General features: G+C 37.9%; 2 protein-coding genes across 5 annotated transcripts; both read right to left on the minus strand.

The window, feature by feature from the left end:
- Positions 1 to 52: 52 nt before the first annotated feature.
- LOC149834965 (uncharacterized) lies at positions 53 to 22,185 on the minus strand. 4 transcript variants are annotated; one of them, XR_016432806.1, is made up of 9 exons: positions 21,820 to 22,185; positions 20,550 to 20,695; positions 3,167 to 3,220; positions 2,883 to 3,057; positions 2,671 to 2,775; positions 1,407 to 2,580; positions 1,139 to 1,296; positions 443 to 564; positions 53 to 354 (listed from the first exon to the last, which is right to left on the minus strand). XR_016432806.1 is itself a non-coding variant. In XM_090011624.1 (3 exons), the coding sequence occupies exons 1-3, from the start codon at positions 21,878 to 21,880 to the stop codon at positions 19,941 to 19,943; spliced, it is 660 nt and encodes a 219-aa protein (XP_089867750.1). In that variant the 5' UTR covers positions 21,881 to 22,185; the 3' UTR covers positions 19,551 to 19,940. The 4 variants fall into 4 exon arrangements, 1 of the variants encoding a protein (XP_089867750.1); XR_016432807.1 differs by lacking the exons at positions 2,671 to 2,775; positions 2,883 to 3,057 and having other exon boundaries at positions 1,407 to 1,456; XR_016432805.1 differs by lacking the exons at positions 2,671 to 2,775; positions 2,883 to 3,057; positions 3,167 to 3,220 and having other exon boundaries at positions 1,407 to 1,456.
- Positions 22,186 to 24,738: 2,553 nt separating this feature from the next.
- LOC149834966 (uncharacterized) lies at positions 24,739 to 26,421 on the minus strand. Its single transcript, XM_090011625.1, has one exon. The coding sequence runs from the start codon at positions 26,386 to 26,388 to the stop codon at positions 24,847 to 24,849; it is 1,542 nt and encodes a 513-aa protein (XP_089867751.1). The 5' UTR covers positions 26,389 to 26,421; the 3' UTR covers positions 24,739 to 24,846.
- Between the last annotated feature and the right edge of the window lie 506 nt (positions 26,422 to 26,927).

The following is a 26,927-nucleotide window of genomic DNA, read 5'->3' on the forward strand; positions in this document are numbered from 1 at the left end:
CAAAATAAGCTGTGAATGCAGGCAGCTAAACACAAATTACTACGACAAAAAATTTCACCACAAAAGTTCACTATTCAGTGTGCCGTACATAAAACCTTATATATATAACCAGAGTATTTCATAAGCCATCCAGTCCTCTAAAAATAATCCAGCAAAATCTCTGGAACTACAGGCAGGCAATAACTTGTCATCATGGAGCTGAACTCTCCTCTCGTCAACCCTATTTGATCTGACAAGAAACTTCAGCATACTGTGCAGCTGGAAATTTTTCTTTGGACGTTCCAACAAAAACCTCAAAGAAACCCTGTGTTTTCATGCTTATTCTGCCTCCAGCTTGATAGTACCATGTTCATCCTAAAATCAAACAGAAGGCAAAACTAGGTTAAAACCCGCAATATAATACAAATTTTATTCAATTTGCATTGCTAGTAACTTTTTTTACCTTTCCTTTGGTACGATGGTATAGGTCATCAGCTGAGCATCCGATGATCCTGCTTGCTTGTTCATTGAGAATAGTTACCAAGTCCAATCTTCCTATCCATTATGGTCACACGCAATCAACACCTTTAAGGAAAAAAAACAAATGTTCATTAAACTACATTAGTCACACTGCACAAATTGATTTAAGCTGAGGCTCTGTTTGGGAGCCATTGTTGGGAGCGGTAGATTTCTTAATGAGGACATTTTTTAAATCCACCCATTTATAACACCATCTCCCATCCCAATACCGCTCCCATCTACAGCTCCCCTCCCAACACAGTGACTCCAATCAGGCTCTGTTTGGGAGCCCGTGTTGGAGAGGGGATGAGAGGGTGATGGGAGTGGAGATGAGAATGGGAGATGATGCTGGAGTTGTCAACATCCTTGTGAGGATGTAGTTAAAAATGACCCATTTCCACACCATTCTCATCTCCCAAAGCAGTGTTCCCTAACACTTGTGGGGGTAGGTGGTATTAATTACACCCTCATTAAATACCATCTCCACTCTCATCTCCGGCTCCCAAACAGAACCTCAACAGAGATGCTTGGGATTTGGAGAATCCCCCATCACAGATCCCAACTACAGCTCCCAAACAGAGCCTAAATGGGAGAAGCAAATGGTGTTCAAACTGCCCATATATATTCATACATACAATACCTGCAAGATTTGCATTGATACTAAATGAACTGTGCTTCAGCTTCTTCCTCTCACGATATTTTTTAACCCTAAGTCGTGTTTTCTCAAGTCCTTTTTTCTTGCAAGAATCGAATTAGCTTGATAATTTCTATAATATTGTGCTCTTCGACCACCAGAGGCTTGAAACACAAAAAGAGAAGTTCAATTGTTAAATGTCCAAAAAATTATCAAATTTATGACAATGCAAATCATAAGACATACATAAACAGATGGATGTGAATTTACTTACAAGAACCTTCCATTGTGTTCCCAAATCACTGCCTATATTAGAGGATGATCCTATCAATTAAGCACAGTAAAAAATTTAGCTAGTCAAAAAATACAGCATACAAAAAATAGAGAACTTCAGAAGTAACAGACTGTGGAACTAAGATCCATGTAGACCTGCAGCCTGTATTCTAGAGATAAAAAAAACAAGTTTCAGCTTGATTTGACAAACAATAAGAAAAACAAGTTTCAGCTTGATTTGACAAACAATCACATCCTAGTCTGTAACTTCAATTTCACATTCTATGTACCAGAGAAACAAGCATGAGAGAAAGCGTGTGTGGAAGAAAGTTTCCCCAACTTCAACTTCACGTTCTATGTACCAGAGAAACAAGCATGAGAGAAAGTGTGTGGAAGAAATTCTGATTAAAATCGTTTTTTCCTAATACCGCACACATTTCCATGTTGTGGACTTATGGTAGCCAAAGCCATAATATTAAGTGGGATGTCATTGTCAACTAAGACAATGTCCAGGATATCTTCAAGGCACGTTAAAAACTGTGTGAAATACGGTCATACGTCATAGGATCAACAGATAAGATGAACATTTGAATAATCCTATTACAGCTAATTTTGCAATCATGTACACCGAACCTACATATTATATGGGCAAAGACAAAAGGTCATGACAATAACTAGATAAAAAATGAGAATAAAACAAAACCCATCTCAATCATCATATCAAGACATGTTGAAGTTTCCACCTAAGTGCAAATGATATGTCCAGTTCAAATAAGTTTTAAATGAATGGCCACAAAACACATTATTTTCCACACTAAACGATCAGCAATCCTAACAATAAAAGTTTCCACAAAAACAGTTCTCTAGTTTGTGTCATATCGACACATAAAATGTCATACATAACCAGACTATTTCATAGGTTATCTAGTCCTTCAAAGACAATCTGGAAAAATCTCCAGAACTACAGGCAGGCAATAATTCGTTATCAACACAGCTAAGAACAGTTTTGCAATGAACTCTCCTCTCGTCAACCCTGTTTGATCTGACAAGAATGAACTTCAGCATATTGTGCTCCTAGAATTTCTTCTTCCAATGTTTCAACTGAACAAAAACGTTGAAGAAACCATCTCTTTTCATGCTTATTCTGCCTCCAGCTTGGCAGTATCATGTTCATCCTAAAATCAAACAGAAGGCAAAAGTAAGTTCAGACCTACAATATAATACAGAATTTATTTAATTTGCATAGCTAGCAATTTTTTCTTTACCTTTCATTTGGTACGATGATCTGGGTGCAGAGCATCTTGAATGTTCACTGGAAATAGTTACCAAGTTCAGACCGCTTCCTGCCTATGGTCATACACAATTGATACCTACAAAGTGTTCATTAAACTGCATCAAGCGTGCACAAAATGATTTACACCAAATGGGAGAAGTAAATAGCGTTCAAACTGCTGGTACATATTTATATGTACAATACCTGTGTGATTTGCATTGGCACTAAATGTACTATTACTCAACAAACCTCGCTTTAGCTTCTTCCTCTCACGATATCTTTTAGCCCTTATCCGTGATTGCTCCCTCACGTCCTTGTCTCGCAAGACTTGAATTAGCTCAATAATTTTTATAATATTGTGATCTACGACCACAAGAGGCTTGAAACACAAAAAGAGAAATTCAATTTTATGTCCAAAAATTTATCAAATTCATGGCATTGCAAATCATAAGACATGTATAAATAGCTATTTGTATGAATATACTTACAAGAACCTTGCATTGGTAGTGTTCCCATATCAATGTTTAAATTAGAGGATGAACCTATCAATTGAGCACATTAAAAAAGTTGGCTATTAGAAAAAATGCAGTGCACAGCAAAAACTTCAAAAGTAAGAGTGTACTAAGATCAACGTACACTAGCAGGTCTGTATAGGAAGTGATGAAAGCAAGTTTCAACTTGATTCAACAAACAATCACATCAAAGTCTGTAACTCCCACTTCACGCTCAGGGTTGGCATCAATTGTTGAGGAATGTAATGTGTATTACTAGACTTTGTGCTATGACATCAATTGTTGAGGAATGTAATATGTGTATTACTAGACTTTGTGCTACCCTTCTACTTTTGTACATGTTATTTAGAGGGATATTTTTGTACTTACCCATGGACATATGTAGTCAATTATTTTTGTCTTCTTGTGACCAAAGGGATCGACTCACATATATTGTTGTAACATCTTTTGTTATTGGTTAATGAAGTTTATCTTCTTTATGGTGTTTATCCTCTTTTCTTGATGCATGAACAAAGCGAGACATATCCGGGTCCACAAGGTTCATTGGATCATTTAAGATCCATATTTTTCGTTTGAACTTTTTAGTATCGGGTTGTTTGTAATGGATATTGGATCCAAGTAATTAATCTTTATCCCATTTTAACAATTTAGCAGGATTAGGATTTGCTTTCCTAGTTAGGTGCTTATCCAGATTGGAAATTTTAATCATCTAAGATTGTAATATCTCATCTATATATAGATGAGAGGAGTAAGAGTTTAGGGATGAGAGTTCGACATGAGATAAATTCAGTAGTTTTAGATATTTCCTGTTTCTTTGCTACTTTTCTAGATATTAGTAGTTTTTCTTAGATAATTGATAATGGTAGCTGTAGTTGGTAATTTCTTTGCAAACCCAGCAACAGATTTACATCAGCTGGTATCAAAGCAAGACCTCAATCTTGACATGATGTTGCAAAGTACAAAAAGCAAGATGAAGGAAGCCATGAAAACACACACTGATCGGCGTGTGGTGAAGGATGTCATACAAGACATAAAACAAGAGGTTGATTTGATGGAGAAACAAGTCACATTAATCATGTGATCAGTTCAAGAAACCAAAGAGTGGCAAACAAAGACAAATCAAATACTTGCTTCGTTGAAACAGATGTTCACCGAGTTTACAGAGCGTTCAGGTCAATAAATTATGGGTGCAAGTCATTGAAATTTGTGATGGAACAGGGTTGTCATCGCATAACCCGGAGAGCAACGTCAAGAGCGACACCAAGGTGGAACCGTAGACCATCATGAGGGACCCAAAGTTCTCAATGAACAGTCCACTGGTGGGCATGCAAGAAAGCCAAAGAGGGTCAATTATGAACCTTGATTCAATACCACCAGAAGTGGTCGCCAACAACCATGGCCCCGCCGGCTATCACCCTTTGACGCTACCTGGTCGAATTCCACCGCCCAAGGTGGTCGAGGATGGGGTTCCACCCACCTCATTTGGAAACCACTCAAACCAATGTAGTTGTCTCCAGCAAAAGGATCACGTCTGGTGGCTCTCCGTCAAACGAGTCCAACGGGCGGGAAGCTTTCCATCTGATGGAAGATTCTCCATTTCTCTTTTGGTTCCCCCTTCTCCTCTTCCCTTTTAAGCTTCAACATCCCAAGAACGTGAGGTAGAGGTTGTTAAAATGTAAACTGTAATATATATATATATATATAATTTAATATTATTATATTTTTTTATTATTTTCTTTTTCTATTTTTCTTTATTTTCTTTTTTAGCATCTAGTTCAATAGAAACTAGATATTTGATCCCTGTGCAAATAGCTATTGGACTGTAGTCCAACAGCTATAATAAATGTTGTTGGACTATAGTCCAACAGCTATATTAAGAGACGTTGGAATCCAACGTCTCTTTTGGAGAGCTCAAAACTCTCTCCCACTTTTTTGTATATATAGGGGTGAACCCCTTCAATGTAAATAACCATGCTTCTTAAGCATTTTGTTCATGAATAAAGTATTATTTATTTTTCAAGTGTTCTTCCTTTTATACCCTTTCAAGGGTCATGCTTGTAGTGTCTTCAATAGACACTTGTTTGTGAGTTATTTGTGCATTTGTTGAAGACAACCATTTCATTACATGGTATCAAAGCTACGAAATCCTTAGATCTTGAAGTGCTTCTGCCTCGATTTCCGTGCCACATTTACAAAAGGTGTTTCATCACCTTGTTCTTGGCTCAAGAAGATTTGTTTGAAGAAAGGCGAACTTGTGCTACAAAAAATTTGGTTTTATATCCTCTCTTATTCCTTTGTCTACTCTTTTTCTTTTCTTTTTATTTTTCTCTCTCTCTCCTCCTATTTATTCATCTCTTACCCTTGTAAAAGATGGATGACAATGATAAGATCACCATCATTCCTATGAAGCTAAATGATACTAACTATGTAATGTGGGCTTCGATTATGAAGCACCACATTTGGGGAAAAGGTTTATGGGGTATAGTGGATGGTTCCGATTTGGAACCTAAACTATCTCTTACCAAGAAAGAGGGTGATAAAGAGGTTCCGCTAACGGAAGAAGAGAAGAGTAAGGCGTTAGCCACTTATGAAAAGAAATGGAAAGAATGGAGGATAGGGCATGCAAAAATTATGTCATGGCTCATCAATAGCATAGACATTAAAAAATGCTCTAGTCTAGCTAAGTTTGAGCATGCCGATAAGGCTTGGGAATACCTCAAAAACATGTATTCCCTTAAAGATATTGCATATGTATGCAATTTACAAGATAAAGTTCGGACAATGACTCAAAAAGATAAAACTATTCGAGAATATTATAATGAGTTGTCCGAACTTTGGGAAGAGTTGGCTCTTCTTGAGCCCAAATGGCATTGTGCCGAAGACATCGAGCTTCGCCAAAAGCAACTCGATATGGAACATTTCTATCAATTTGTGAATGGTCTAAGGCCGGAGTTTGAATCCACCAAATCGGCCCTTTTACATCGTGGAAAAATTCCTTCTATTGTTGATACTATAGAAGAGCTCACTATGGCGGAAAATAGACTTAGAAAAAGTACTCCAAAAGTTGATGATGACTCCGTTTTAGTTGTATCTAGACCGGGGAATCATACTCGTACTTACAAGTCGCCTCATTTTGGAAGGCAAAACGGCGACTTTGATAAAAGAAAAGTTATTTGTCATCATTGTCATGAACCGGGCACTATAGGCCTCAATGTCCAAAGTTAAAAAGAAGAGAAGAAAAAAGAGTTGCATCTGTTGAATCTGAGTCAAAAGATCAAGATGCACCTGTGTCTATGGCTCAACTGATGGAAATCCTTCAACCTCTTCTCAAAGGGGTATCCTCCTCAACCGAAGCCTCAACTGGAGCGGCAGTTGCATCTTTCTCCGGTCCAGGTAACTTTCCTTGGCTTTTAGATTCTGACGCTTCTTTTTATATGACCCCAAATGTTAATAGTCTATCCGAATGTCTTAAAAATAACTCAAGTGTGTCAAAGGTTTCTACAGCCGATGGCACATCTCTCGAAGTAAAAGGAATAGGATGTTTTGAAAATCTTCAAAAATCCAAAAGATTTTTTATCCCAGAAGTTAGATATATCCCTAAACTTAATTTGAATCTCTTATCTGTCTCGCAAATATCTGATTATGGATGTAATATCTCCTTCTCTTCTCATGGTTGTTGGGTACAGGATCGCCAGTCAGGGAAGCTGATTGGGGAAGGCCATAGAGAAGGAGGACTTTATTACATGGACTTTTTGAAATTACCCAAGAATGCATTTTGTTATAATATTCAGAAATTAGAATTGGATTTATGGCACAAAAGGCTTGGCCATCCTCATATGTCTAAAATTCAATATTTTCCAAGTTTGGAAAAATTTTGTAATTCTGAAAATTTTTCTTGTAAAGACTTCATTCTTGGCAAAATGAAAAGGTTACCATTTCTTAGTAGAACTTTTGTTTCCTCACGACCACTTGAGTTGTTGTACATATTATGTCATTTTTGTTGATGACTTTTCTAGACATACTTGGATTTATTTTCTTAAACATAAATCTGATGTCTTTGCTAACTTCCAAATATTTCATAAAATGGTTAAAAATAAGTTTCAAAATGATATTTCTGTTTTTCGCACTGATTCAGGGGGAGAATTTATGTCCAACGAATTCAAAGACTATCTCAATTTACATGGTATTACACATCAAAGATCATGTCCACACACTCCACAACAGAATGGCCTAGCCGAACGCAAACATCGGCACATTATGGAAACTATTAGGACATTGCTAATTGCAAGTCGCCGTTGGTGCGTACATGGCTGGCGACCTGACGCCAGTGAAGTCTAGCAGGTGGGACCCCTTATCTCAAGACAAACCATCCTCTCGACCGCCATCCCCTTCATGTTGCCCTCTAACTTATTCCGTCTTGCCTACCAGAGACACCACTGCCACAGGTCAGAATCCAACAAATTGGTCAACACTGGCCAACCCAAACCATCAACCACCTTACCTGTTGTCTCCACCATTGTCCCTTCATTTTCTCTATCACCGTCATCTTCCTCTTCATTCTCCCACTCCACCACCCATCTTGAGGCGTAGACCAGCCAGGATCTAGCTAGATGGAGGCTGCTAGCCATCCATGACCAGCAACAACCCCAATTGGCAGTTGGCAGCTCCTCTAGTTGCCCTCCTGAGGTGGATGTGACAGGTGATTTCTCAAACCCTACCATCCCCTCTTCTTACCTCTTCTAAATGGATGAATGGAACCGGTTAAGTCCTAAACCAATTCATTTTAAACCCCTCCTGAGGTGGATGTGACAGGTGATTTCTCAAACCCTACCATCCCCTCTTCTTACCTCTTCTGAATGGAACCGGTTAAGTCCTGAACCAATTCATTCTAAACCCCTCCCATTATGCCACTTAACCCACATGCCAACCACCCTGAACCAGTTGAGATGGCTACTTTATACTCAAAACTAGTTTCAACTAGCCCATTTGACCTAGTTTTGGACCCAAGTACATTCCAAAAACCCACTCAAACCAGTCTAGTTAAACCCAAATACCCTACTAAACCCTACTAGGTTGATCCAAACCAAGTTTAACATTAAACACAACCCATATTCCTAGCATATCCTGAAAAGAAGTGTTTTCTCTGGTTACGGGTCATGGATCTGGAGATCCAGACCCGTAACATCCACTTCTCATTAATGGCATTGTGTAATATAAGTTATTGTAATGAGGGTATTTTAGTACCCTAATTTTGTAATCACATGTTAATATAAAGGAGTATACACAACAGCCGACCCTAACACAACAGGGTATCGGTTTCTCCCAACTTCTCTCTCCCTTTCTCTATCTCTCTCTCTCTCTCTCTCTCTCTCTGTTTCTCAGCACTCACGCGTGGAAGGACCTGGAGATTGAAAATCTGACATGGTATCAGAGCCACGCTTCAGTTGAAACTGGAATCGATCTCAAAGGTAAGTCTGAAAGATCTATCCCTTCTCGATTTCCTCTTCTAAGTCAAGAAAATATTCTTCTTCTGTCATCTTATCTCATCTGATTTTTTTTTCTGGTTCACGACTGACCCATCCCATTCTTTTCTTCTCAATCAGACCTGATATCATTCAGATCTGACGATAATCAGATCTGACTTCTTCTCCCAACAGTTTCCTTTCTGTCTCTTGAACTTGATCAGATTTGACGTTAATCATATCTGATCAAACCATCTCCCTACCTAATCTAAGTCAACTCAGAGAGGACTGAGTGACTCAGCCCAGATTTTTGACCCAAATCTTTTGTTGAAAATACCTTTTCTTCATTCCTCATTCTGTCACTAACATACCCAGTTTATCGCTCTTGATAGCAGCGTGATCTAATCACGCAGGGCCCTATTTTGATTCAGCTGCATCCTTGATCAGATCTGATCAAGCCAATACACTCTCATTTCTTCTATTTTACCTCTTTTAGCTTGAAAGCATTGCGTCAATACATAGTACGAATTCATATTCACAATTTTTTTGGTGATTTTCATTCCCAATATTCCATTTCATATACAAATCAGAAATCTGATAGATATTCAATTTTTGTTTCAAATCAGCAATCTGAATTAGTTTCTGCAATCCGATAGCCATTGATCTGAATTAGTTTCTGCAAAAAAAAAAGATTACAGAAACTGTAGGCGTAGGCAGATTGTGTTAAACACACTCTTAATACTGTGAAACATGGATTCACTTCCTAGTCAGTCGGTTCTTTCTTCAAGTTTACTCAGCCAACTCGTGTCTGAAAAATTAAATAATGGTAACTTCTTGACTTGGAAGAGGCAAATCATACCTTTCATTAGGAGTCAGGATCTTTCTGGACATCTGGATGGATCTATTTCAGTTCCTCCTGAGTTCATATCACGAGAAGAAAGGGACAGCAAAGGGGAATCTACTACAGTATATGTTAGAAATCCTGAATTTGTGGCTTGGATGAAAAGAGACCAAGCGCTAGTTGCTTATATTACATCTACACTGTCACAAGAGGTACTTGTAGTCATTCCAGATGACTGCACTGCCATGCAACTTTGGAACAGACTTGTTCAGACATACTCACAGGTTTCTCAGGCCAGGATTATGTTTCTTAAAAGAGAATTTCAAATGTTAAGAAAGGATTCCATGACCATCATGGAATATTTGAACAAAATGAAGGTTATCACATATCAGCTAGCAGTTGTTGGAAGTACAGTTACTGATAAAGATTTGGTACAGCAAACCCTCAGTGGATTGGGACACGACTATTATATGATTGTCACTTCCCTGTTATGTTTACCTGAGCTGCCTAACTTTGAAGATCTGCATGCAAAATTGTTACAATATGAGATGAATCTAAAGGGATTTTCTGAAGAATCATCTATGCATATTGAGGCACAAGAAGTTCTTGCTACGGGGGTTACTTATGCACGAGGACGAGGAAGCTATGATATCAAGGGAAAAGGAGCACAAGGGAGAAGTGGTTATGGAGGTCGTGGATTATTGCCTACACCCAACACATATACCAATCCACAAAGACATAGGCCAATTCCTACCTGCTTTCTATGTAATAAAAAGGGGCATATCAAAGCTAATTGCTTGTTCAATCCCCTAAATAAAGGAAAATCAACACAAACTGAAGCAAAAAGAGGCACAGACAGTACAAGGACCAACAGAGAAGTAAAGGAGTTATTGTTGTCAGCCTTAGCATAATTGAATCTGAAACAAAATGAGCAAGGTACTTGGTATGTGGACTCTAGCGCAGTGACTCACGTTACTGGTGATGCAGGTAAGCTCCTAAAACTTGTTCCTTACATTGATAGAAGTAGTATAGTTACTGGAGATGGATCACACCACTCTGTCTCGCATATTGGAAATTCCATTATACCCTTGCCTGAATCTTCCATCAACCTTTCAAAGGTTCTTTATGCTCCTAATATCAAGAAAAACATCGTTTCAGTTTCTAAACTTGTTGATGATATCAAAGCCTCAGTTGAATTTACTCCCTCTTCTGTTCTTGTCAAAGATCTCTGCACGAATGAGACGTTCGCTAGAGGAAAACGGCAAGGCAATGTGTATGTTTTTCAAAAAGATCCTTCAGCACATATTCGCTCTGCAGACCCAAACTTGAAGCTCCAATCATCGTTGCCTTCTGAAAATCCTACCTGCGTTTTTAGTGTCTCTGAAATCAATAAGCCAAACCTTTGGCATGGTCGTCTAGGTCACTACAGTAGTAGTTTCATTGAAAAGCTTATTTCAAATAACCTCATTCCCAAGTCAAGTTTAGGAATAAATGTCAATGACAACAAATGTTCTAGTTGTCTCTTATGTAAGAGTCATGTTTTACCATTTCATTCTATCAATAAAAGAGCTTCAAGACCTTTTGAGACTATATGTTCTGATGTTTGGGGGCCTGCTCCAGTTGCTTCCATATCTGGAACTAGATATTATCTTTTATTTGTTGACAGTTATTCTCGCTATTCTTGGATATTTTTCATGAAACATAAATCTGAGACTTTCAAGTTGTTCCGTAACTTTCATTCTTTTGTAAAAAACCAATTTTCTGAAAACATCCAAAGTTTCCAATGTGACGGAGGAGGTGAATTCTCTTCCATTGACTTTACTAACTTTCTTCAAAGTAACGGAATAAGGAAAAAGGTGTCTTGCCCACACATACCCCAGCAGAATGGAATTGCTGAAAGGAAGCATCGCCATATTGTTGAGAGTGCGATGAGCATGATGCATGACAGTAGTCTTCTGATCACTTTATGGACAGAGGCTTTTCATTCTGCAGTTCATGTGATAAATCGATTGCCCATGACTATTTTGGAAAACAAGTCTCCTTACTTGTCTCTTTTTTGTGTACATCCCAACTACTATGATTTGCATGTGTTTGGTTGTTTATGCTATGTTCATGTTGACAGTTCAAGGAGACATAAGTTTCAGGACAAGGCCCTGAAGTGCAGGTTTGTGGGTTATGCTGATGACTATAAAGGGTACAGGTGCTATGATCCGGTGAGCAAGCGCATCAAAATATCAAGAAATGTCATCTTCGATGAATTGAATTTTGATTGTCGATGTACTAGTTCTTCAGAATCAAAACCTAAAGTTGAGACTTATTATCCTTGGTTGAATTATGAACTTCTCTCAGGAGCTAGTGATGTTTGCTCAAATTGCACTCAAAAGGATAAGAAACCTGTGTCTACTGATGGAATGATTGCTGATGAGAATACAGACCCAACTTTGAATCCAGGAAGGTATAAAGGCCTTGTCTACACTCGACGAGAAAGAGAGCCGCCCACCATAGTTAATTCAGACATGGACACATCCTCTACATCCAACATCGTTGATACTAGAAGATCCACACGTTCTCGCCATCCAATTGAAAGGTGAGTCAGTTATGAAAATTTCTCATTAGATTTTCAACTCTTTCTAACAGCCTTGAATAAAGAAGATGAACCCACAACGTTCTCTCAAGCATCAAATTCCAGAAGATGGATTGAAGCAATGAATGAGGAGATGGAAGCTCTACATGAATGTGGTACGTGGGATGTCGTATCAAGACCACCTGACAGAAACGTTGTTGATTCGAAATGGGTGTACAAAATAAAGTATAAACCAGATGGGACTATAGAGCGATACAAGGCGAGACTTGTAGCCAAAGGTTTTACACAGGAGCAAGGACAAGATTATGATGAAACTTTTAGTCCAATGGTGAGGATGGGGACAATCAGAGTCATACTTTCTTTAGCTATTGAACACCAATGGACTATTAGCCAACTTGATGTGAAGAATGCTTTTCTTCATGGAGGTTTGAGAGAAGAAGTATACATGGAACAACCCACTGGTTACGCAGAAGGTAATCCTATAAAATATGTCTGCAGACTAAAAAGGGCGATATATGGATTGAAGCAGGCATCTCGATCTTGGTTCGACAGCTTTTCTCTTGAAATACAAAAATATGGTTTTAAGAAATCTCTTCTTGACCACTCCTTATTTATATTTAAGAACCAAGACACAATTACTCTGTTGTTGATATATGTGGATGATATCATCATCACTGGTAATTCCAATGAGCACATTGAAGAAGTCAAACATCTCTTGAATCAGAGGTTCAAAATGAAGGACCTTGGCAAACTACGGTACTTTCTTGGAGTTGAAGTCGACAGTACCTCTGAAGAAATGACTCTCACTCAACATAAGTATACCATTGATGTTCTCAATAAAGCGGGTATGAAAGACTGCAAGCCCTTGAGCACTCCTAGCGTTCTTCATCAAAGGCTTAGCTCTCAAGACGGAGATCCATTTGATAATCCCACACAATACCGTAGCATAGTGGGTATGTTACAATACCTCACTTTTACTCGCCCTGATATAGTCTACTCGTTGAATCAAGTTTCTCAATTTATGCATGCACCATGTGAAGGGCATATGGAAGCAGTTAAACGGATACTACGATATCTGAAGGGAACGGTTGGGGATGGTCTCATATATAAGCGAAAGACAAATGGGCAAAATGCACATGAGATCACTATTTATTCTGATGCGGACTGGGCGGGAGATCCAGATGAACGCAGATCAGTATCCGGCTATTGTGTATTTGTTTGGATGAATTTGGTTTCTTGGAATAGTAAGAAACAAAAGGCTGTTGCCAGATCCAGTACAGAGGCTGAATACAGGTCAATGGCAGCCGCCACTGCTGAGGCTACTTGGATTAGACATCTACTGACAGAAGTCGGAGAATTGATATCTCGATCACTTCTTTTGTGTGACAACCAGAGTGCCATTAGTATGTCCTTTAATCCAATCCATCACAGTCGTGCCAAACATATTGAAATAGACCAGCATTTTGTGAGACAAAAGGTAGAAGAGAAAGAGATTGAGCCTGAATTTGTTCGAACTACAGATCAAGTGGCGGATATATTTACAAAAGGATTGACAAAAGACAGATTTTGGATGTTAAAAGGCAAGTTGTTCATGGTTCAAGATCATGCACAACTTGAGGGAGGGTGAAAAGAAGTGTTTTCTCTATTGAAAATCTGACATATCCTACCCATTTGACCCTGGACATACCATGATCTATGTAGATCCATCTAAGACTAATTTGGATCCAAGTGCATCTTAAGTTGGATCTTCTTAGTTTGGTCCATGTCTCATATGAAGACCCATTTGCCACCTTTTTTAGTCATTCACCCAAAACTAAGTCCCACTTACTCCTCATGTTTAGTGTGTTTATGGATCCAATCCATAGCTTCATTAAAACTACATCAAGCCCATCAACATCAACACCTGACAGTTAAATGTATCGGTGGTTCACGGTGGTAGAACAGAAATGAAAGAAACGCAAGCAAGATCCAGACATGAGGGCACATCTTCTCCAACCTGAGGAGAATGATGTAGGAGCGGAGCAACACATATTTGAGTCCACAAGGTTCATTGGATCATTTGAGACCTGATAATGCATGAAATGCATATAATATCATAAAATCATGCATTCATATGAAATTTTATAGCTTAAACGCCCTTGTTTATGTTGTTTTAGGTGTAAAGGAGCTACGGTTCGAATTTCACTCGAATCGAAGTTTAAATGAGAAAAATAGAGCACTTTCAAGGTTTTTAGAGCGGTTTTCGAGGCAATTTGGATCCAAATCCAACCCAAAAGCTCAAATTTGGATCATGGATCAGTTCTCAAGCTAACATTATCCATTGTCCATGTGATCCAAGGTTCAAAATAAGAAAAAATCAGAAAAAAAAAACCTCAAAAGGTGGCGCCTAGGCTAGTTTTGCAATTAACTTTATTTTAGGCTTTTTTGGAATTTTTAATAATTGGTAATAGTTTAAATAGGAAAAACCCTAGGGGCTACACGTCCCTTATGTTGCAAAATGTCTCCTCTTCTTCTCCTTTTTCCTTTTCTTTCTCTTCTCCTTCTTCTCCCTTATTTTCTCAAACTATCTTCCATCGTGTGTCACCTTTGTTCCCAACGCCCACCGTGTTTTTCTTTTCTCTTCCTTGCTTTGTTTTCCTGGTGCTTTGATGTGTTTTCCTTGGCGTTGTTGCTGTATTTTACAGGTTACAGTCACTCCAGTGGAGGCTTTGCTTCGGATTCGGTTCTCCGTCCACCACCATTGAAGATTGACCGTCTTCTCTCTTCAATCGGTCCTTTTCTTCCACCACGATTCTCCCTCTTCGTACCTCAGTTTCCACTTGGACGCAGCAGCCATAGCAAGGACGTGTGGAGTGTTTTTTAGCATAAGGGTCCACTCTTTCCTCTCCCTTTTCTTTTTCAGTTTTTATTTTTTATTTATTTATTTTTTAACTATAAAGAAAATAAATTTTGGCCATTTTTCTTTTGAGTTTTCGTTTGGGTTTTTGGTAGTAGGCGTTATTTAGTGTCTAGAATATGTTTATGTGGTCTGATCGTTTTCTTGGTAGTGTTTTGTTCGAGCCTTGTTTTGTTTGGGTCGAAGAACTTAACCGAAAAGGCCCGTCGGGAAAGTTCTGGTTTGTAAAATTTGTATGTATAGATTCGTAGCGTAGTATATTTTTATTTTTGCTTTCATTAGATTAAGTTTAAAGTAGATTTAGATCAGATCTTAGTTTCTTGGCTTTTAGATTTAGGTTTTTTCTAAAAATAAATTAGGCAAAATTAGGTTTTTTCAATTTTTAATGTTTTTCAGCATATTTTATTGTTTTCCTTGACATCGTTAGGTTGAAATTAGGTTGTTTTCAGTATTTTCATGGTTTTTAGTTCAGTTTGGTTCAGATTTAGGTTAGATTTAATTTAGATCATGTTATTTATTTTTTTATATTTATAAGGTTAATTATTTAGATTAAAATAAAATAGTCGATTAAGGGTTTTTGTAAATCTTTTTTATTTCTTTTCAATTTTTGTGATTAGATCCGAGTAGTTCTTGTTTATTTTTAGTATTAGATTAGTTTAGTTGTTGTTTAATTCATGTTCTTGATTTTGTTTAATTGCTTTAATTAATTTTTATTCAATTATTTGTTTAAATTAGAAATCGGTAGATTAAATAGATTAGAATAATTAATTCTTTTAATTCGGCTGAATAGATTAGAGTTATTTATTGTTCTTATTAGTTAGTTAAAATTAATATTTAGTTTCAAAAATTACTTTTTAACACTTAGATTAGAAATAGTTGGTTTCATTCAATTATCATTGTTAGTTAATTAGAATTAATTTTACCCGATTTAGGAATAGTTAGTTCTTTTGTTTATTTATTAAATTTAGTTCATGTTAATGTTGTTCATTGGATAAGTCTGGTAGTTAGTTCATGTCATTAGATTAAATTAGATTAATTGTTTAGAAATTAGTTTGTTTAGATAGATTAATTAAAACAATTTAGCCGGTTTTCTTTCTTGTTATCAATTATCATTTTAGCATAGTTTGGTTATTTTCATTTATGTTTTGTTGTAGTTTAATATTAGTCTAATGCAGTTAGTGATGTTTAGTCTTATTTTAATTTACGTTAGTTAATTAGTTAGTCCAAATTAAGTTAATTCATGTTAGCCGAGCTTTAGATTTAATAGTTAGTTCAGGTTTTGATTTTATCATGTGTAGTTGTGTTAAATTAACATTAAGCGAATCTTGTTTTGACTTTTATCCTTTGTTATTAATTAGATCAAATAGTTATAGTTAGTTTGCATCATTATTTTCAGTTTATCAATAGTTACTTTGTTAGTAGTACGTTGTTATGTATTAGTTATTAGAATAGTTGTTAGTTAAGTAGTTTAACATCTTGAATTCTTGTAAATCGGTTAGGCATTTTCCTTATTCATTAGTTAGTTTGTTATTTTTTTGTCTTTTAGTTAGTTTTATTATTGTTTCATGTTTGTTAGATTAGCTTAGTTTTAAATACCGTAGTGTAGATATTTTGTTATTGTTAGTTGTTTAGTTGTTAATTGTTTTTGTCTTTTAGCTAGCTGATTTTAATCCTTGCCACACGGTTAACATAGTTTTTTTTATTTATTTGTTTTAGCTAGTTAATGTAATCAAGTTAGTTCATTTTTGTCTTTTAGTTGTTAAAGTGTTAGATTTTTTTTATCTTGAATTCATGTTCTTATTTGCTTGATTAAATTTAGTTAATTTTAATAGGATAGTTTAGTTAAATCGCTAATTGTATTTATTCCTTATTGTCCCTTTTTAATTTAGAGTCCTCTTTATTTCGTAGTTTAGTTTAGTTGGTTAATCTTGATAGTTTTCTAAAATTTTGTCCCTTTAGTTTAATTCCCTTTTAATTTAGTCCCCTTTAACTAATTGTTTATCATCCCTTATTTAGTTGAATATACTTGACTACCCCTCAACAAAATGGGGTTGCGGAAAGGAAACACAGGCATATTGTCGAGAGTGCGATGAGCATGTTACATGATAGCAATGTGCCCGTTAGTCTCTGGACAGAAGTTTTTCACATATTTGTTCATGTCAAAAATCGTCTTCCTATGGCACTTCTAGATCAGAACTCTCCATATTATACTTTATTTGGGCATCTCTCTTATGATGAGTTGCGTGTTTTTTGTTGTGTATGTTATGTACATATTGATTTATCTCTGCGAAATAAGTTTCAGGACAAGGCCGTTAAGTGCAGATTCGTTGGGTATGCGGATGAATACAAAGGCTATCGATGCTATGATCCTACTACAAAATGTATTAGGACCTCTAGGAATGTTGTTTTTTATGAACAAAATTTTCAGGTAAATGACTCTAAAGCGTTGCCATCTCGAGAAGTAGAGGTATATGATCCATGGATGAGAGCATATCTTTTTGCTAATACAGGAGAAACATGTCAGGCGAATTGTACTTCCTTTGGCTTGAGTAGGGGGTTGGATGACTCACAGATGCGTGTTGAACCATCTCCAGTAAAACCACCCCCAGTAGAACGCTTCTCTGGACAGATATATACTAGACGGGATAAAAATATAAAGCAGAGGAATGTGGAAAGCATCGCTAATGATCCGGCTCAAAGGCCGTCACGCATTAGGCATCCTATTCAACGATGGGTGAGTAATGAGACCTTTTCTCTTGATTTCTAGTTGTTTATGTCTCAGCTCATAAAACAGGATGAACCCACTTGTTTTAATCAAGCTCTTCAATCTCGTCATTGGACTGAAGCTATGAATGAAGAAATAGAAGCACTTCATGAGTGTCAAACTTGGGAAATAGTACCTCGGCCAGAAGGAAAGAATGTAGTTGGCTCAAAATGGGTTTATAAAACAAAGTATAAGCCTGAAGGAAGTATTGACAGATATAAACCGTGACTTGTTGCTCGGGCATTCACACAACAATATGGTGAAGATTACGATGAAACTTTTAGTCCGGTAGTCAAAATGGGTACAATTCGTGTCATCATATCCCGAGCAGTCGACCGAGGATGGAGGCTTAGCCAGATGGATGTTAAAAATGCATTCTTGCATGGAACTTTAAAAGAAGAAGTGTATATGGAGCAACCTCCTGGTTATGCTGAAAAGGATCCTACTGCCTGGGTGTGCAAACTAAGGAAATCTCTATATGGGTTGAAACAGGCATCCCGTTCTGGGTTTGAAAGTTTCTCTATGCAAATTCAAAGCTATGGTTTTAGAAGATGCTCTCTGGACCACTCGCTCTTTATTTACCAAAAGACAGACATCGTTATACTTCTTCTTATATATGTTGATGACATTGTGATCACTGGGAGCTCAGATAATCATGTGCAAGACCTGAAGCAGTTTTTAATGAAAACTTTCAAGATAAAAGATTTAGGGGAGTTGTGTGGAAGTTGACAGGCAACAAGACACATTGACACTCATGCAACAAAAATACACTCTTGATCTTCTAGAAAGAGCCGAGATGACGAATTGCAAACCAGTCAGCACTCCGAGTGTATTACATCAAAGGCTGAGTTCTGAAGATGGTCATCTTTGTGTCAACCCAACAACGTATAAAAGCCTTGTGGGGATGTTGCAGTACTTGACCTTTACCAGACCTGATATAGTTTATGCTGTCAATCAGGTATCCCAGTTTATGCATGCTCCAACGGAAGGTCATATGGAAGATGTGAAGCGCATTCTACGATATTTAAAAGGAACTATAGGAGATGGACTTGTTTATCGCAAAAACGATAACCTGCATAGAGGGCATGAACTCATCACTTATACAGACGCAGATTGGGCAGGGGATCCAGATGAGAGACGATCTCTCTCTGGATATTGTGTATATATTGGACACAATTTAGTGTCCTGGAGCAGCAGAAAACAAAAGACAGTGGCACGGTCGAGTACAGAGGCTGAATACAGGTCGATGGTTGCAGGCACGGCAGACGCTACATGGATTAGACACTTATTGAGTGATCTTGGGGAGACAATTATTCGATCATTTCTTCTATATGACAATCAAAGCACAATAAACATTGCATGTAATCCTATTCAGCATAGCAGAACGAAGCACATTGAGATTGATCAACATTTTATACGGCAGAAAGTCGAGATGAAGGAGATAGAACTACGTCATGTTCGAACAGAAGATCAAGTGGCAGACTTGTTTACCAAGGGGTTAACAGGACATCGATTATGGCTATTGAAGAGCAAGTTGTACATGCTCCAAGACGACGTACAACTTGAGGGAGGGTGTTAAAATATAGTATGTGTATGGATCTGGATCCAGATCCATACGCACGTTGAATATTCTAACGCATGCTCAATGCCATTTCATTAATGGCATTCCTGTAATTTTTCTGTAATCTCAGCTATTGTATATTTGCCTATTTATAAAGCTTAGGGTTGGGAGGTTGGGTTAACGTGTGCCGCCCCCAGCCATTGTGCATCTCCCTCCTCTCTCTCTCTCTCTCTCTTTTCTTTATTTTCTGCAGTGAAGGCTGAACCCCACACGGAATCTTATAAACAGATCCAGGGATTTCTGTTGTTTCCGCAGTAATGATATGGAAAAGAAAGATTCATGCATGTGGTTCTTTTAGTGGATGGCTAGACGGATAATTTCAGCTCAATATAGATTAAGAATAAGAATGAAATGTAAATAGATACTAAAGGATCCTCAATGGGCTCGATTATGAGCCAATATACAGCATGAATTCAATTCAACTATGCAATCATAACAATATTTATAGCCCTGCAACAAAGAATTATATAAGAGAACATGAACAGGATATCACTCATCTCCACAACCATCATTATCTTCTTGAGTGACCTTAGTGTTATCCTCACATTGTCTATTCAGTTGTGGATCATTACACTTATCATGTTACCTTTCATTTTCATTTTCCTTCACCTCCCCCTTCCCTATCTCCCTTTTCTTTTCATTGTCCCTTTCCTCTTCCTTCTCCTTCTCTCTCTCCACCTCCCTTTCCTTTTCATTGTCATTTTCCTCTTCCTTCTCCTTCTCTCTCTCCATCTCCCTCTCCCTCTCCTTTTCTTGCCTCTCTTTCTCCCTCGCCTTTTCTTTTTCCCTTTCTTGCCTCTCTTTCTCCCTCTCCTTTTCTTTTTCCCTTTCTTGCCTTTCTTCCTCCCCCTCCCCTCCCTGTTCACATTCCCCTTCATGCTCCCCATCACATTCCTTTTCTTTATGTTTTTCCTTGTCCTTTTCTTTTTGAAGACTTTCCTTCTTCTCTTTTATGATTCTATGCAATTCACAGACATCGTTTGTAATAAGATCCAGTGGTCGTAAAAAAGAGAAATCATCATCATCTGCATCATTCTGGCCAACTTATAACAAGAATAGATCAGTTTAAACAAAAGTTGCATTGATTTGCTACATTGACAAGCCTAAGGAGTAAGGATTGTTTAAGGAAAATAAACATGAGAGAAAATATAAAAAACAGCAAACAGGGCAAGCTACATTACAGAAACTCACATGAGTCAAGTCCGCTTCCAACTCCAAATACAGTAATCCTTTCTGCACAAACATCACAAGAGCACCTGGAAGGACTAAGTTGCCATCAATAGAACTCTTGTTGATCCCTGCCTCATATCCTAAAACAAATGCTGAATGTGTAAACCCTGCAAAGAAAGCAACATGGATCAACAATCTCTTCAGTAACAATGGGGAGCACCATACTAGTAGCACTTTCACTGATTGAGACATGCAAGCATGACGCTACACTCTAAGGATCTTCCACACAGATGTATCTATCCTCCCAAAAGGAGGCAAGAGTTGAAGTGGACGAAATCAAACTAAATTGAGGTTAATAAATAAACATATAAAACACAGCCATATTTATTCATAGCCAAACGTTCATTGAATTTACAGACGATGACAATAATTCAGTAAACAAATCTCAGTTTTGGCTTAACCCCACGTTCTATATCCCATGCCCAAGATATAGTCTGACTATGTTTTCAGTTTCTATCTCACCATACTCCCAGTTTCCCATAGAACCAGGAAACCCAAGATAACAAAGCAAATGGAGAAGAAAAAATGCTAGAATTTTCAGTAACAGAAGCATGAAGAAAACAGCATAAGACTACCAAAAAAACATTGATCTAAAGTGCTACATCATCATCATCATACCTTGATCGATCTATGTGTTGCCCCACCTACACAAGGGGCCGGCCGTCTACAGTACGGCACATAGATTTGACCATCTTAGGGCTCATATTCTCGTTCAATCATCGCATACAAGGAAACAATGAACCAAAAACAATTTATCAATCCAAACAAACGAAAACATGCCCTTAGGCACAAATTATTCCGTATTTGGGCTTTCATGGTGGACAACATCGCCAGAATTTCAATCAGTTACTTTGCACACTAAAAAAACACGAATTGGGGATCGTGATAACCCACTCAATCCAACTAAAGAACACAGACGGATCTCGACTAAAACCATACATTCTAGCTGCACGCGGTTAAACCGATACAATTCCTCAACCTCCACACAAATTCATTCCGAAATGAAGCGACCATAATCAGAGTTCCCAGGCTGTAAAAATTAGTTAAAAAGAAAAGAAAAACATCGCATGCGCGAAATCTCATTCAACCAACCCGCTACATAAAAAAACACAGAAAAATCGAAATAATAACGGTTTCGTTTTTTGCACTAGACCATAATTCTTTCCTCACCAGAACTGTCGAGAAAACCCTAACTTCAAACGAACCCCAAGTGAAAGAACTCGTGGCTTACCGGATTCGTGGAGGTAGCGGAATACCAAGTAATTCAATTCGTTCGAAGTGATCGCGGCCATTGGAGAAGCGTCGTCGAGACCACCTTAAGCTCTCCGCTAGGAAGCCATACGCTCATTGACCAAGATGATCGCGAGCCAGCCGGGAGGCAAGAGGAACTGTTAGTGTTTTCGAGAGAGAAGGCGAGAAGAAGAAGAATAAGAATATAAGATGGGATAGTCGACTGATATTTATTAGGGAACGGCAGGAAGTCTTGGAGAAGGACGCCGGAGCGGTTGACGGACGGGAAAGCGCGGGTCCGTCGCTCGCGCTCTCGCCACGCTGCTACGTGAGCCGTTGGGCGGCGCGGTTCGGCTTGCGCATCCACGGTGATGCGTCGCGGACTCGCGGGAGGGATATGGTGCGCGAGTGAGCGGATTCGAAACCTCGGCTGGGCGAGCTGATTACTGAGCTGCTTGAGAGTTGAGCCTTTTGGTTGGAATTCGGAATTCCAACTTTTCACCATTCACGCTCCTGTTTGGATGACGCTCAAGAATCAACTTAAATAATTTAGTTTCGAATGTCGAACTAGTTTTAAAACTTAAATCTGGTTTTGCCACTGTTGCCGTACATACTTGGTTTTGAACCCAAAACCAGGCTTGTAAAAACTCCGTTCTATAAGATTATTTTAAAAGTTTGATTTATCTGCATATATGAACCTTTTTAAAACCAAATAATAAGTTTGAAATTAGGGATGTTAATAAATCAAATTTTATCCGATATTGGATCGAAATTCAATTCTGTTTACTCGGATTTGGTAAGCCAAAACCATATTATAATCTGATGTAGATATAGTTTTGATTTTTTACTACCGAATCCAATGGATATCAGGATTTGATGAATATCCAAACGAGTACATGTAAAAAAAAAACAGATTTGATATAGGCTTTTCACCATGGGAGCTTGAATCTGAATCTGAATTCATTTAGCCAATATCCGATTAGTCGGATCAGGTATTGACTACATCCAATCCAAAATGATCGAAACTTTTTTATCTCTTTTTGCTTAATCCTACCCAGGGGTGTCAATGGGTCGGGTTTGGTTCGGACCCAGGTGAAACCAGACTTGGACCAGATTTTCAGGTATGGTATCGGATACAGGTGGAACAAGACTTGGACCCACATTACTAAGTCTGGCCTAATCGGATATAGCACAATCACTTTTGGAGCATGATGGGGATTAGCAAAACTGAATACAGATCCGACTACCTTAAACCCCGATATTTAAGTATAATCAGATTTATATTTTACTGAGACTCTGTCTTGGTTCAGGTGCAAAACTCTACACAAGGTCTGGACCTGATTATTAATTAATCAGCACTGAATTTGGGTGTCAAATCTCACTAAATGTATTGGGATTTGGTCAGATATCTTACCTGAATCTGAACCATTTACATCCCTATGTGGGGGTTAGTGCCAACTTGTCTATGTATTGGAAATCATGCATCAGATTAGAGAACTTTTATGTTTATATATATTTATAAACGAATATAAAATCAATGCTTCATTTTGCATCTAAAGATTAGAGAACTTCTATGTTTATGTACATTTATAAACGAAAATAAAACCAATGTTTCATGTTGCATCTAAAAATTTCAGAGATTGAAATAATTCATGGGAAGCATGTTTTCTATTAAACAAGAAATGATAAACATCTACAAACTCATATTACATAAAAATTGCCTGTTACCTTGGAAACTATCACTGTTCATTCCTTATCCACAGTTTAAGGTATTAGGAGGAACAAATTACCCTAGGGTGTAGGTGTGAATGGAATTACGTGTGCACCATGTAAGAGCCTGTATTTTCAAGAGTTTTTTCTTTATTGAATCTGACCATACAAATATAATTACATGCTTGATTTAATGGAAATTTACTCTTGGATTTTCCATTTCTAACATGTGAGTTGGTTTTTATAGCGTTTAAAAAATCAAAGGCCAAAAATTGCAATTTTGTCAAACAAATACGATCCAAAATTAGATTCCTAACAAATGGATCATGCTGCAAGCATATGCAAGGTTAAATTTGTGAAAAACACAATACAAGTGTCACCTCCCCGTGTGTGTGTATATACATACATATAGAGAAGTGGTAATATACCCGACCCGTACCCAATGGGCTTTTTTTCCGAAAATCTGACCTTAGGGATGTGTTCTGCATGATTGATTCACTAGAAATCGACTCTTGGATCATGCATTTTTGGATGAAAAAAAATGGTTTTTGGAGCCTCAAAAGTTTAAAAAAGTTATAAACCGTTGATTTTGGAACCTTATAAAAACCTATCTATGCATCGGAATCAAATGATCAAGACCCCATTCCTATGAAAACAAGCACGTAAAACACATCTGTAAGGTTAGAATTTCGAAAAAACACCAGTTTTTTTTTTAAACTTCCATCGGGTATGGTCAGGCATGGACAAAGTCGGGTAGATTCCCATTTTATTTTCCCATATATACGAGAAATGTTCTAATCAGCTCTCATTTTTGTTAGGTCCTAGCAAAAAATGTGGTGGTAGGTGTTTTTTGTCAAATCCAAATTTGTAGATGTGTTCACAATTGTTTATTTACCAAGAATTTTTTTTTGGATCGAATCAATTTACCAAAAAAATTAAAATCTTCAATCATCAAATTTTAGCATAATACGAAGCCTTTGATTTTTCACCCCTCTAAAAAAACACCTATATGCATGAAAATTACCTAATTGAATGCAGGTCAACTACTATAAGTAAACTATGATCAACACATTTATCGGTTTAGATCAAGGAAAAATCACTTGCAGCCACGTTTTTTACTGGGACCTGACTTGGGGCCTAACGAAAGTATATACATATACTTGACCAAAATTCTCGTTTGTAATTCTTTAAGTAGGCTTAATCCTGCACATTTTGTTCACCCAAAAGTTTAGAAGGTAAAAGTGAATAATCATTATTTACAGAAGCTCAAAAAAAGGGTTCTTTGGCTTACATGCATCAGCATTGTCAATTACATTGATTAAACAGTAAAACTGAACTCCTCATCCCACTGAACACAGCGTGTTTCAAGATATGAAGTCTTACAGTCGTTAGGCATGTAAGTCAACCATACTTTGCAACCCACCTTCCATGCCAATTCTCTTCCTTCTACCTCCTTCTTCAACCTCCAGCTAACTTGTTCTCCATATTCATCTCCTGCGAAAATCAGGCCGCCGGCCTTGTTAAAAGCTTGGTTCGCACCGGAATACCTCTTTCTGAAACTGCTTCTCAGCTCACCTTGTGCATTGTCATTAGGCCTCCATGTAGCAACCTCTACACCACTTGAATTGTCAGACAAGACCATGTCAAAAATTGCAGTGTCAGCCTCTGCAGACTGATCAAAACTCCAGCTCTTCACCCTTGTCATTGTTGCAGTCCTTGCCATTGCCTTCACCATTGGAGCCTTGGATTTCCCAAAGTTCCCTTTGATAGTCTTCTGCGTTTTCACCTCCTTTTCGTGGTTCCGCGTGGACCGACCTAGGCTTATGCCGACCACGTAGCTCGAACTGGGTTCGGGGCCAAGTGTGACACACACTCTTGATGGGAAGTGTTTTTCTTCGCACACGACCTCAGATCCGTTGAAACGCAATTGTGTTACATTGATCCTTATGTTATCAATCTTGAAGTTGAGCTTACAGTACTTCTCACAGGCATCGATTGAATATTCAAATTGAACTACAGCTTCAAGTTGTTGGTGTGCTAAGTTGTACCTTAGCACTGACTCTGTGGTCTCAAGTAAAAGAGTCTGCTGGCTTTCATTGGTCCATTCTTGACTCATGGCTAATAGTGGCACATAGCCTTTGAAAACCAAGAAATCATGGGTTGCACTAGCGAAGGAGCCAGAATAAATGTTCAAATTTGGTTCTTTGTTTTTCATGTCAAAGTTTCTCAAAATCAATAGTTTTGTGTATATATACCCCAATGAACGCATGAACTTTAGCTCCAAATCAGCACCTATCGATATGAGGAATGCTTTTTGTATCCTTTTGCAAGATGAGGCAACTAGTTTTGATGAAAACTTTTCAAAAAAGAGAGAACCTATCTCTGATGGAGCATTACAAAGACAAAGCCAGAAGAACCTACATGTGAAAATGAAATCAAGGAAATGATAAATAGACTCTGCAGGGTGAGAGAGAAGAGTATTTGGCACATCAACACTCAGCTTAAACAATGGGACAGTGGGGTTGTTTGGTGCTCTATTTATGATCTCCTCAAGAAGTTGAATCAACAAAGGAACAAGTGTTTTCTCTACCAGGTTCCCTGATGAAAGTGGGCAGGGGTTCGAAACCCATATTTTTGTGGATCCATCTGTAAGACCAAGCAAGCCAAGGGAGAATGTAACAAAAGATTCTTGGTTAGAACCATTGGTTATTTCTGCTCTGAAAAGTAGAGACTTGCCTTGGTCATCATTTGAACTCATGAGCTCGAGCGTCTTCGACGAGCCGGGATTGAACCATCCTTCTGTGTTTGGAAGATCTAGAATCCACTTTGAGATCTCCATACTGAAAGAAGAATGGCTCATACAAAGGCCCTATGCTCCTAGTGATTTTTCTTTTGCCCCTTGGTGATTGAATTGGATATGTTTATATAGATGGGTGATAGACCATGGGACAAACCAATTTGAGCCACTAGATGGAGATTTGGCACCTTGAGACCAGATACTTATGGGCCTCATATCAGAATTAGGTTTAACTTAATAAATGCTAGTGAAGAATAAATGAATAGGAATTTGACATGGTGAGCCTTGAATGAACATAGGCTGCATATGTTCTTTGTTCCTCCACGTCCATCCAAAGAAGATATGTCCCACGAGTCTTGTGGGTGTCCACAAATTTGGCCATGTACTATGAGTGAGACAAACTTGAGGGACACGTTTCATCAACACCATGAATTAATTCTATAGAAGTTAATCCTCAACTACACAAATTGCTTTAAATGACCGGGTGGTAACATGTGCTCCATTAGATTATTTTGATTTTTGTACTCAACAAAAAGCTGGTGGCAATTTTTGGGGAAATTTTTTCATCGTTTTACACGTAGCAGCAGTTGCTGCCACCGCAG

This window comes from Nuphar pumila, chromosome 6 (assembly GCF_984573655.1).
Source record: "Nuphar pumila chromosome 6, dmNupPumi1.hap1.1, whole genome shotgun sequence".
In the NCBI taxonomy this organism is placed as follows: Eukaryota; Viridiplantae; Streptophyta; class Magnoliopsida; order Nymphaeales; family Nymphaeaceae; genus Nuphar; species Nuphar pumila.